The sequence below is a fragment of the Ahaetulla prasina genome, chromosome 18 (assembly GCF_028640845.1).
Source record: "Ahaetulla prasina isolate Xishuangbanna chromosome 18, ASM2864084v1, whole genome shotgun sequence".
Taxonomy (NCBI): Eukaryota; Metazoa; Chordata; class Lepidosauria; order Squamata; family Colubridae; genus Ahaetulla; species Ahaetulla prasina.
In genome coordinates this window covers 10,297,501-10,309,656 of record NC_080556.1, presented here as the reverse complement: position 1 = coordinate 10,309,656, position 12,156 = coordinate 10,297,501, and the positions used below count along the sequence as shown (strand labels likewise).

The 12,156-nt window shown below is 57.3% G+C and overlaps 2 protein-coding genes across 2 annotated transcripts in view; one reads left to right on the top strand and one right to left on the bottom strand.

Annotated features, from left to right (window-relative positions):
- The first annotated feature begins 1,195 nt into the window (after positions 1-1,195).
- LOC131186970 (E3 ubiquitin-protein ligase TRIM62) lies at positions 1,196-6,575 on the top strand. Its single transcript, XM_058160993.1, has 5 exons — positions 1,196-2,306; positions 4,140-4,235; positions 4,322-4,578; positions 4,667-4,782; positions 5,027-6,575. Exons 1-5 carry the CDS (start codon positions 1,860-1,862, stop codon positions 5,575-5,577), a joined length of 1,467 nt encoding a protein of 488 aa, XP_058016976.1. The 5' UTR covers positions 1,196-1,859; the 3' UTR covers positions 5,578-6,575.
- An 860-nt stretch (positions 6,576-7,435) lies between these two features.
- Positions 7,436-12,156, bottom strand: part of PADI2 (peptidyl arginine deiminase 2) — a 46,672-nt gene continuing 41,951 nt past the window's right edge. The window contains exons 15-16 of the mRNA XM_058160992.1: positions 10,576-10,704; positions 7,436-8,130 (exon numbers count right to left, since the gene is read on the bottom strand). Of these exons, the coding sequence (XP_058016975.1) occupies positions 7,897-8,130; positions 10,576-10,704 (363 nt within the window). The 3' untranslated portion in view covers positions 7,436-7,896. The remainder of the gene's footprint in view (positions 8,131-10,575; positions 10,705-12,156) is intronic.

Sequence of the window (12,156 nt, the reverse complement as noted above, 5' to 3'; positions counted from 1 at the left end):
CCTGCTGTGACCCTCCTGCCTCTCCAGAATTGGTGCCAAGCTGGTACGGGAAGCTGGGAGCAAGGGGGCGGTCTCTGGCTTCGGATGGGTACCAGGCTGGCCCAGGGCTTCCTGGGTGGGGCCAGCTGGGGCCCTACTTTCTCTCTCTCTCACACACACACAAGTGCCAGACTCTGGGGCTCCCAGAATCGGTGCCTGGCTGGCATGGGGAAGCTGGGAGCAAGGGGGCGGTCTCTGGCTTCAGGATGGGTGCCAGGCTGCCATGGGGCACACCTGGGTGGGGCCCAGCTGGGGCCCTGCTTTGCACACACCCTGTGCAATCCCTGCCTCTCCAGGATGGGGGCCAGGCTGGCATGGGGCAGTTCAGGTGGGGGTCTCCTCTGGTCCCAGGGTGGTGCCAAGCTGGCCATGGGGCACTTCTTTCCAGCTGGGGCCCTGCTTTCTCTCTCTCTTCACACACACACACACACACACACACACGCCAGACCAAGGGAATCCGAGGTGGCCATGGGGCACTTCTTCCTGGGTAGGGGCCAGCTGGGGCCCTGCTGTGACCCTCCTGCCTCTCCAGGATGGGTGCCAGGCTGGCATGGGGCAGTTCAGGGTGGGGGTCTTCTGGTCCCAGGGTGATGCCAAACTGGCCATGGGGCATTTCTTTCCAGCTGGGGCCCTACTCTCTCTCTCTCTCTCTCTCTCACACACACACACACACACACACACACACACACACACAAGTGCCAGACCAAGGGAATCCCTGCCTCTCAGAATTGGTGCCAAGCTGGTACGGGAAGCTGGGAGCAAGGGGGCGGTCTCTGGCTTCGGATGGGTACCAGGCTGGCCCAGGGCTTCCTGGGTGGGGCCCTGCTTTGCACACACCTCAGGCAATCCCTGCCTCTCAGAATTGGTGCCAAGCTGGCCATGGGGCACTTCTTCCTGGGTGGGGCCAGCTGGGGCCCTGCTGTGACCCTCCTGCCTCTCAGAATTGGTGCCAAGCTGGCCAACATCGTCGAACGCTTCGCCGCCTTCCCGCCTGAGGCTTCCTGGGCGCCGGGAGGGGAGGCCGGGAGGGCCACGCCCTGCGGGAAAGCCCACGCCAAAGTGCGCCTCTTCTGCCTCACCGAACGCCCGCCGCCGGGGCCTTCCGAGGAGCGCCTCACCGCGCAGGCGCCATGGCCGGGCGCGCGCGCGCGCGACTCTCCGTGACGTCACGAATCCACCATCGAGGATGCGCGCGGCCTCCCGCCTCAAAATCCGACGAGCGCCTCTCGACGCGACAAAGGCCAAACTGGGGCTTGCGCGCGGGCGCGGGCCAGTCTCCGTGACGTCACGAATCCACCATCGAGGGTGCGCGCGGCCTCCCGCCTCAAAATCCGACGAGCGCCTCTCGACGCGACAAAGGCCAAACTGGGGCTTGTGCGCGCGCGCGCGCGCGGGCCAGTCTCCGTGACGTCACGAATCCACCATCGAGGACGGCGCGGCCTAGAGCGTCCTCCCGCCAATACAGGAAAATCCGACAAGCACCTCTCTCCGCACCAAAGGCCAAACTGGAGCTTCGACGTCCGCACGCGCGGCGGCTCCCCCCCTCTCCGTGACGTCACGAACCCACCACCGAGGACGGCGCGGCCTAGAGCGGCCTCCCTCGCAGAGACAGACCGGAAAAGCCAGGCGCCGCTTCCGGAAAGGAGCGGAAGCCTTTTCATTCTGACAGAAAAGCTCCCCTCAGAACGGTCGGGTTTTTTTTTTTTATTTTTCATTTTAAATTTTCTGGCCTAATTTGCCTCACCGAACGCCCGCCCGCCCGCCGCCGGGGCCTTCCGAGGGAGCGCGGCGCCGGTCTGCAGGCGAGGGGAAAGGCCGCCATGGCGGTCCCTGCTCCGGGCTGCAGCCTGAAAGACGAGCTGCTGTGCCCGATCTGCCTGGGCCTCTACCAGGAGCCCGTCAGCTTCGGCTGCGAGCACTACTTCTGCCGCCGCTGCATCTCCGAGCACTGGAGCCGGCAAGAAGCTCAGGCGGCCCCGGCCAGGGATTGCCCCGAGTGCCGCCGGGCTTTCTCCGCGCCCGCCCTGGCGCCCAGCCTCAAGCTGGCCAACATCGTCGAACGCTTCGCCGCCTTCCCGCCCGAGGCTTCCCTGGGCGCCGGGAGAGGGGGAGGCCGGGGAGGGGCCACGCCCTGCGGGAAAGCCCACGCCAAAGTGCGCCTCTTCTGCCTCACCGACCGCGCCGTCGTCTGCTTCTTCTGCGACCGGCCCGCCCTCCACGAGCAGCACCAGGTCACCGGCCTGGACGAGGCCTTCGAGGAGATGCAGGTCAGCGGGAGTGGGGGGGGGGAGGGGACAGCTTTACCCTCCCCCTCCCCCCACCCCCAAGTGCCAGACTCTGGGGGGGGGGCTCCCCAGAATCGGTGCCTGGCTGGCATGGGGGAAGCTGGGAGGGAGGGTGTCTCTGTCTCTGGCTTCAGGATGGGTGCCAGGCTGCCATGGGGCACACCCTGGGTGGGGCCCAGCTGGGGCCCTGCTTTGCACACACCCCTGTGCAATCCCTGCCTCTCCAGGATGGGGGCCAGGCTGGCATGGGGCAGTTCAGGGTGGGGGGTCTCCTCTGGTCCCAGGGTGGTGCCAAGCTGGCCATGGGGCACTTCTTTCCAGCTGGGGCCCTGCTTTCTCTCTCTCTCTTTCACACACACACACACACACACGCCAGACCAAGGGGAATCCGAGGTGGCCATGGGGCACTTCTTCCCTGGGTAGGGGCCAGCTGGGGCCCTGCTGTGACCCTCCCTGCCTCTCCAGGATGGGTGCCAGGCTGGCATGGGGGCAGTTCAGGGTGGGGGTCTTCTGGTCCCAGGGTGATGCCAAACTGGCCATGGGCATTTCTTTCCAGCTGGGGCCCTACTCTCTCTCTCTCTCTCTCTCTCTCTCACACACACACACACACACACACACACACACACAAGTGCCAGACCAAGGGGAATCCCTGCCTCTCCAGAATTGGTGCCAAGCTGGTACGGGGGAAGCTGGGAGCAAGGGGGGGCGGTCTCTGGCTTCCGGATGGGTACCAGGCTGGCCCAGGGGCTTCCCTGGGTGGGGCCCTGCTTTGCACACACCCTTGTGCAATCCCTGCCACTCCAGGATGGGTGCCAGGCTGACATGGGGCAGTTGGGGGGGGGTGTCTCCTCTGCTCCCAGGGTGGTGCCAAGGTGGCCATGGGGCACTTCTTCCCTGGGTGGGGGCCAGCTGGGACCCTGCTTTGACCCTCCCTGCCTCTCCAGGATGGGTGCCAGGTTGGCATGGGGGCAGTTGGGAGGGGTCTCCTTTGGTCTCATAGTGGGTGCCAGGCTGGCCATGGGGCACTCCTGCTTTCCTGGGCAAGGGGCACTTTGGACCATGCTTTACCCCCCAGGTTTTGGGGGCTCCTTGCCTCTCCAAGATGGGTACCTGGCTGCGATTGGGGCAGCTTGGGGGGGGGTCTCCTCTGGTCCCAGGGTGGTGCCAAGCTGGCCATGGGGCACTTCTTTCCAGCTGGGGCTCTGTTCTGACCCACCCCTCCTCCACATGCAAAGGGACTCCTTGCCTCTCAGGATAGGTGTCAGGCTGGCATAGGGGGCAGCTGGGGTCTACTATGTCTCCAGGGTGGGTGCCAAGCTGTCTAAGGGGCCCTCCTGCTTCCCTAGGTGTAGCTTACCATGGGCCCTGCTTTGCACCCTATTCCAGGCCACAAGGACTCCTTGCCTCTCCAGGATGGGTGCCTGACTGGCCAAGGGGCTTCCCTGGGTGGTGGCCAGCTGGGGCCCTGCTTTGCCGCACACACACGTGGGAAAGGGACTGCTTGCCTCCTCAGGATGGGTGCCACATTGGCATGGGGGCAGCTGGAGTCTACTATGTCTCCGGGATCAGTGCCAGGCTGGCCATGGGCATTTCTTCCCTGGGTGTGAGTCAGTGGGGCTCTGCCCTGCCCCAGTTGCAGAGTAGCCATGGGGCAGGGTAGTGAGTTTCCTGCTTCTCCATGATGGATGCTCCCAGTGGAGTGGGCACCTGCTGGGGCTGGGAGGATGAGTCCCACTGTCTCCACCCTATCCTGCCTGGATCGAGTTGCCCAGACACTGCCAAGAGACCCTCACCCCAATGCCGATCTCATTCCAGAGAGAGCTGAAGGAACAGCTGCAGACCCTCCAGGACAGCGAGCGTGGGCACACGGAGGCCCTGGCTCTGCTGAAGCACCAGCTGGCCGAGACCAAGGTAAGAGCCGGGCAGGGGCTCTGCCCTGGGCGTTCCCGTCCCCTGGTGACCGGGACCCACTCGGTGGTTGCCTCCCTGTCTTCCAGTCCTCAGCCAAGAGCTTGCGGGCCACCATCGGCGAGGCCTTTGAGCGGCTGCACCGGCTACTCCGCGAGCGCCAGAAGGCCATGCTGGAGGAGCTGGAGGCTGACACGGCCCGGACACTGACCGACATCGAGCAGAAGATCCAGCGCTATGGCCAGCAGCTGCGCAAGGTGCAGGAAGGTAGCCAGATCCTGCAGGAAAGGCTGGCAGAAACCGACAAGCACAACTTCCTGGCGGGCATCGCCTCTCTCTCTGAGAGGTGCGTGGAGCTGGTGGGCAGTGCCAGGGTGTGGGGCAAGGGGGGGCACACAGCAGCAGCTAACCTCAATCTTCTCCCCCCCTCCAAGGCTGAAGGGGAAGATCCATGAAACGAGTCTCACCTACGAGGACTTTCCCACATCGAAGTACATGGGGCCACTGCAGTACACCATCTGGAAATCCCTCTTCCAGGACATCCAGCCAGGTGAGTCAGCTCCTGGGCCAGATAGGTGATGGGGAGACCCACTCCACGGCGTTCAAACCTCCCAGGAGCGACATAACCCCTCTCCCAAAGGACTTCAATCCTCATGTTTATCCCATTTGGCATGGCCTCCTTTATGGAGGCTCACTTCCACTGAGCTACCGTACTCCCTAGACATGGCCTTGGCTCTTCCCCAACCAGATGGCCTCACTCCGGCTTCTCTCCCCCCCCGCTCCTCCCTCCCCAGTGCCTGCCACACTGACCCTGGACCCGGCCACCGCTCACCAGCGCCTGATCCTCTCCGACGACTGCACCCTCGTCTCCTACGGCAACTTGCACCCGCAGCCGCTGCAGGACTCGCCCAAGCGCTTCGACGTGGAGGTGTCGGTGCTGGGCTCGGAGGCCTTCAACAGCGGCATCCACTACTGGGAGGTGGTGGTCTCGGAGAAGACCCAGTGGATGATCGGGCTGGCCCACGAGGCCGTCACCCGCAAGGGCAACATTCAGATCCAACCCAGCCGCGGCTTCTACTGCATCGTCATGCACGACGGCAACCAGTACAGCGCCTGCACCGAGCCCTGGACGCGGCTGAACGTCAAGAGCAAGCTGGAGAAGGTCGGGGTCTTCCTGGATTACGCCAAGGGGCTGCTCATTTTCTACAACGCCGACGACATGTCCTGGCTTTACACCTTCCGGGAGAAATTCCCGGGCAAACTCTGCTCCTACTTCAGCCCCGGACAGAGCCACGCCAACGGGAAGAACGTGCAGCCGCTCCGGATTAACACGATCCGCATCTGAGGACTCTCCTGATCTCGTATCTTTCCCCGGTGCAGAAATGAATCCCGATACGGGCAAAATTGTGACCTGCTCCGAATAACGTTCTGAGCTGCCAGGACTGAACAAAGCAGAGGGTGGGGGGGGAGCCAGGTTGGCCGCGAGGGGTCCCCCTAGGGCAGAACATGAGAAGCGGCTCTGTGGACGATGGCCCTTGGGACTCCTTCCTCGGGATCTACGACATTCGCCGCTTTCAGACGCAGTGAGGAAGGATATAATGGGGGGGGGGGTCTTTTAAGAGGCAGGGATGTCTGGTGTTCTTTTTGTCAGCCTTGTTCTTAATTTTTAATATATGTATTTTTTTTTTTTTTGCATGCTTTCCCCCAAAGTTCCCCCATCCTGTCATTTTTGCAAAATTGGCCAGAGGGAAAGGGAGGGTCAACACTGTGGATCTTAGCGGGTTTTAATTCTTGCTTCCAAGCTGGACAGGAAGCAAAGAGGGAACGAGCGGAGCAGTCAGAAAATAAAACAGGGCTAACAGGTCTTAATTCTCAACGGGAGGTTTGTGTCGTGACTTGCGCAGTATGTGTTTGTTATTTATAAAAAAAAAACGGGGGGGGGGGCAGACTTATTGGCTGCTTTCAGTGCTAAGCAGGAGGCCTGGTTCTATACTTGCTAGCCTCCGCGTACGAAGACTGAGGGTTGAAGTTGCATTAAATGCAACCTATTTGCACCTGACTGCTGAATGAATTAATCTCTGTTCTGGGAATCTGCCACATGCGAAGCCTCCAAAGCCAGGAGGAGGTGCGCTGACCGGTCGTGTGGGTTAAGCAAAGCTGTCCTGGGTGCAAGACTCTCCCCCCTATTTCAGAATACAAGAGTTATGAAGGAATCTCTCCCCCCCCCAAAAAAAAAACCTCAAAAGGGCAGACTTGGTGCTTAAACAGCAATCCTGTCAATCCAAACTGATACTCTGAGCTGGCCATAAGAGGGCAGTGTTGGCTTAATTCATGCCATGCGTGGGAGGGGAGGGGGGGGCCCTGCCACGGTGGGGGATTAAAGGGGGTGTCTGGGGAGGAAAATGTTCTTTGATGGGTTTGGGCAAGGGGGATGGCGAGAGTTCGGCGGGGCGGGGGGGGGGGCTCCCTTGCCAGAGGTGACCATTTCATGTAAACCTTGACCGTGGAACTTCTGTTAAGTCTGTAATTAAAAGTTTGGCCAGTGGATGGAGCTTTCTTGAAACGCTTAACTTTGTTTTATGAATTTGGGGGGGTAGGGTGTGGGAAGCTGACGGGGTGAGGGGAGGCTGGAAGGCCGAGCCAGAACCAAGTGGTTTTAGGCCCCATCCCTGTGCTGCGCTTTGTCCCCTGTTGTCCCTTTTGTTCTGCTGTCCCGGCCTGGCACCTCAAAATTAAGGCGCTTGGGTGCCCCCCAAACCTGGCTGAGCGGTTGGTTGTCGAAATGAAAGGAAATTCCGGTTTATCTAGCAAACGTCCTTTTTGTTCAAAGCCTGCAGCGTAAGACAGTTCACTTGGTTGTTAAAATCATCTCCGTTTTCTACAATTGCGCTAAACCTCAAATGGGACAGATCGGTGCAGCGTGAGAGTGCCACCAAAAAGAACCCCCCACATTAAATCAGCGAAGTTTAGGGGATTTTAGGTGGGGGAGTGACGAAGGTTTTCCCCGCTGTGTCTCCGGTCTCTCTTGTCACTTCCTCCCAAAGCCCTTTCCCACACCAAAAACCATCTCTCTAGAAACAGATGTGTGTCCTTCCAATCCAAGCTGAAAAGCTTTCAGTTCAACCCCAAACCCACCCACCCCCCCTTCAGAAAGGACATCACGCACCGCAAAATCCTCACGCGTGCACGTTGCAAATAGGGCCACGCCACAACCGTTGTCTCCTCGTTTTTATTTCAAAGTGGGCCCCCCTCCTCAACAAAGGCCGAGAGCTGTAACACGCACCCCTCCCCTGTGGAAGGGGCTTTGTCTTGGCTACATTACGGGAAGGGGAAAGGAAGAAAGAGGAGGGGATGCTGAAGGTTAATTTAGAGAGGGCAAAGAAACCACACACCACACACAGTTGTCAGGAAACCCTGGTTGGGCCCTGCAACGCTCCTTATAAGAGCTTAGATGCTTTGGGTCCAATCGACACCACAACATGGTTCCCTGCCGCATTCAGACGCACAGTTTTTCCCTGTTAGCGCCCGCTGACTCACGCAGTTTCTTAAGCGCCTGGATTCCTGTTCTCGCGGGTCAGCCAGGCGCGCAGAGGGCCAAAAGTGTGTGTCTGAAACCGGCTTCCCCCCTCGACTTCCCGGTGAGCGGCAGTCCCCCCCGCCCCATTCAGGGGACCATGTTCCACCACTTGAAGGCGAATGGCTTCCGCTGGACGTTGGTGCCGCAGTGCACCTCTCCCAGGCGCTTGTGGTAGGAGGAGATGTCGTCGATGAAGCTGCAGGCCAGCCCCAGGGGCTCCAGCAAGGAGGAGACGTGCTGCTCCAAGCAACATTCACCCTCGATGATGGGCCCAAATGGTTTGGGGACACCTAGGTTCCTGGAAAGCACGATCATGTTCACCTGAGAAAGTCAGAATGAAAGGGAGGCCACTGAGCTCACGGTTGAGCAGTTTTTTTTTTTTGCAAAACAACGTGTTTAAGTGAGGGGTGCGCCGCGCTAAAGAAAAACCAAGCCAGGGTGAGTTAAGTCTGGGTGTTCCTGGCAGCGGAGTCAGACAATGAGGAGTCAGACAATGAGGAGGCTGGGGCCAGTCCTGGAGTCCAGGAAGGCCCAGACAAAGGCTCTGCATCGAAAGCAGAGGGGGCTGGGGCCATTTGGGAGCGTGTGCGGACTCTGGAGCCTCCAGAGGCGGACAGCAGAGAGACAGAGGAACAGGAGGAGCCTGTTCCTAGTGCACGCATGAGAAGAGCTGCCAGAAGGCAAGAACAGCTGAAGAAAAAAGGGACAACTTGGGAGTAAGGCCAGAAGATGATTGGCCACTCCCATAAGGCTTAAAAGAGCAGCAATGAGCTGTTGGGTTCTTTGTAGAAAGCAATGTTGATTCCATTGCTTCTTGTCAGTGTCTCTTGAACTTTGTAGGGTTTTTGCCAAGAAAAGCCTTTGACAGGTTGCCAAAGACATCAAAGGTCGGTGATAAGGCTGATGGACTGTTTATGAAGAATTTGTTTTGGACTAAGAATTCATTCATTCTCAGCTGTTTTAATAAAATAAGTTTGTTGAGGACTGAATTGTGTTTAGTAATCACTACTTGGGCCTTGGTCACTACAGTGGGGTGAGTGGGTGAGAAGAGGATTTGGGGCAGGAAATGGCCTTGTATTTTGGAAGCTGACTGGGAAGAGGGGATAAGTGAGCGCATGGCAGGACACGGTCCCGAAGAGCTGTGGTGGCGCAGTGGTTACAATGCAGTATTGCATTCTATGGGCTAATTTTGCCCATTGCCAGCAGTTCGATCCTGACCAGCTCAAGGTTGACTCAGCCTTCCATCCTTTGGTAAAACGAAGAGCCAGATTGTTGGGGGAAATATGCGGATTTTTTTAATCCTTTGGAGAGGTCTGTAAAGCACTGTGGTATATAGGTCTTAAGTGCTATTGCTATTATCCGCCCTCCTAGACAATGTAAGAAGGCAGAAAAGGAACAGCCACCTCCCCGGCTCACTTTCATCCAAGGTTGTCATTCCTGATTTTTTTTGGGGGGGGGGGGCTTTCTGTTGTGGCCCGCCAGCAGCCAGCAAAGGTGGCAGCAGATTCAGACAATGAAGTTGGGAAGGAACATGGGCCAGTCCTGCAGTCTGGGAAGGCTCAGACGAGGGCTTTGAGTTGGAGGCAGAGAGGGGGCCAAGGCCATCTGGTAGTTATTTGCTGCCTCCGGAATCTGACAGCGAGGCAGAAGAACAGCAGGAACCTGTTCCCAGTGTGTGCATGCGCAGAGCTGCCAGAAGACAAGAATAATTAAGAAAACAGGGTCGACTTGGGAGTAAGGCTTGGAGATGTTTGGCCCCTCCCATAAGACACAAAAGAGGAGTGAACGGGGACGTGAGCTTTTGCAGGAAGCAATTAGTTCGTCTGATTGGTTCAAGCTTTGGAAAGTTCTGTTTGACTCTGTGCCAAGTTTGGCCTTGCCCTGCTCTGGCAGCATTCCAAGGGAGATAAGGTGGGTGTTTATAAACATTCCTTTGAAAGACTGTTTGTGAAGCCTTGCGGACTGTGAATGACAATAATGAGCTTTGCTGGCACTAAGGTTGTGCTTTATGCTTTCTAAGGAAGCCAACGTCAGAACACCCCACTCCATCCATGGCGCAAACACAAACACAGGTCAACTCAAGTACCAAGGTCCGCAGTGGGTGAAGGCAAACGGTGTTTTGAGAGAAGCGATTTTTTAAAAATTCTTGCAAATTTTAAAAAGTGTGAGAGGGGGGGCAAAGGAAGGGCCAAACAGATGCTGGGATTGGGGGCTTGGAGAGCAGCCCTCCTGTTGTGTCTCGTCCAATCTCACCTCAGCCGGGGTCTTCTTATCTGCTTCCGAACACGGAAGAAGAAATACCTCCAGCCCCCAGCCCTGTCTCCATGCCCAGACAGGCTGAAGAAGAAGAAATACCTCCAGCCCCCAGCTCTGGCTCCATGCCCAGGCAAACGGAGCAACTAGACCCCTCCCCCTCCTCCACAGCATGTGAGCCTGAAGAAGGTTTATTACCAACAGCTGCCGACTGGAGTGACCCTCGTGTCAGAAGACTTGATAGGCGGAGGCAACAGAAGGAAGGGAGGGGCAGGCCTGGATAAGTGCTGAGTCATGGAGCCACACCCCATGGCCTATATAAAGGACCTGCTTTCTGGCATTCTCTGAGTCAGGCAAAGTCGAACATATCTTGCTGAAGTCACTTTCTGGTCTCCTGCCTGCCCTGAGGACTTTGCTAGGACTTTGGCAGAGCTGCAGAGGCACGCCTGATTCGGATTTCCCTGACCCGGCCGTCAGTGGAGGAGTGGGACACGACACCTCCCCCATGCTCACCATGTTCGGAAAGTAGGCGATGGCTTTCCCTCCTTTGTCCATCTTGAAGAGTGCAGGCAGGTCAATAATATCCTTCTCTCTAAGGCCCAGTTCCTTCTTGAGGATGTCGCGATTCCAGTCGATGCACCTCTGGGTGGGTGGATGGGAAGAAAGCAGAAGCCGGACCCAGCATTAGAAGCCCCCCCCCCAAACAGCCCCCCACTTCTCGGGCAGATGGTATCCTCAGGGGCATCTAAGGGGGCACTTTCGGTCACCAGCCACAACTTTAAGGACACGTCGTAAGACAGAAACACGACCAAGAAAAAAAAACCAACAACAACAAAAAAAACCCAGGAGAAACGACAGGAAGTTTCACCTCACAACCGCAATTGAACCCCGACGTTTCGGCTGCTGAGTGAGACGTTTGTTAAAGCGAGTTCTGCCCCGTTTTATGACTTTTCTTGCCACCGTTGTTAAGTGAATCGCTGCCGTTGATAAGTTAGTGGCACGGTGGTTGGCTTTAAGGTCGCCAAACGGGGTCGCGTGACCTCCCCGGGATGGCTGCGACCGTCATAAATGCGAGCCGGTTGGTTGCCGAGCATCTGAATTTTGGTCCTGTGGCCACGGGGATGCTGCAACGGTCGTAAGTGTGAGACACGCTCGTAACTTGCTTTTTTTCGGTGCCCTGGTAGCTTTGAATGGTCACCCAATGAAAACTGTTATAAGTCGGGGACTACCTGTATTAATATCCCTCTCAAGGAACGGAAGGCCAAGCCGTAAAGTTTGTGTTCCAAACTTCTCCCTCACCTTGGGTTTACTGGGGGGATGGGGGGGGGGGCTACAAGGTGGCCATCCTCACAGGGCTGTCGTGAGGCTGAAATGGAAGTGGGGGAAACGTTGAGGCTGCTGGATGGAGATCCTGACAGGACAGCCGGGGGGGAGGGGGACCAAAAATGCATTGAAGCCCCCTCCATCCATCTAACTGTCATCCACTTGCAACAGAAACCTCTAGATCAGGGGTCTCCAACCTTGGTCCCTTTAAGACTTGTGGACTTCAACTCCCAGAGTTCCTCAGCCAGCTTTGCTGGCTGAGGGACTCTGGGAGTTGAAGTCTATAAGTCTTAAAGGGACCAAAGTTGGAGACCCCTGCTCTAGATTGTATCTGGAACGTTCCACACACTTCCAGAAAAGCACCTTTAAGTTAGGTGCAGACATCCGTAGGACCCAGACACGTGAATTCCCATTGTCCTCCAGATTTTTAGACCCCAAAATATATTCTGTGCTCCCCAAATTTCTGAGATATATTGAAAATCGTTGAAGGGGTTAAGGGCCGACATGACAGCAGTGTTCCAATGTTTGCGGGGCTACCCCAAAGAAGAGGGGGGTCCACCTATTCTCTAAAGCACCTGAAGGCAGGACAAGAAGCAACGGATGGAAAGTCATCAAGGAGAGAAGCAACTTAGAATTAAGGAGAAATTTCCTGACAGTGAGAGCAATTAACCAGTGGAACGACTTGCCTCCAGAAGTTGTGAATGTTCCAACGCCGGAAGTTTTTTTTAAAAAGATATTGGATAACCGTTTGCCTGAAATGGTGTAGGGTTT

What these genes read in the sequence shown, in the direction of transcription:
- LOC131186970 (XM_058160993.1), top strand. Translation starts at nt 1,860, where the DNA reads ATGGCGGTCCCTGCTCCGGGCTGCAGCCTGAAAGACGAGCTGCTGTGC. An exon ending in AGGCCTTCGAGGAGATGCAG is followed by an intron (nt 2,307 to 4,139) that starts GTCAGCGGGAGT and finishes ATCTCATTCCAG; the next exon opens with AGAGAGCTGAAGGAACAGCT. An exon ending in ATCGCCTCTCTCTCTGAGAG is followed by an intron (nt 4,579 to 4,666) that starts GTGCGTGGAGCT and finishes CCCCCCTCCAAG; the next exon opens with GCTGAAGGGGAAGATCCATG.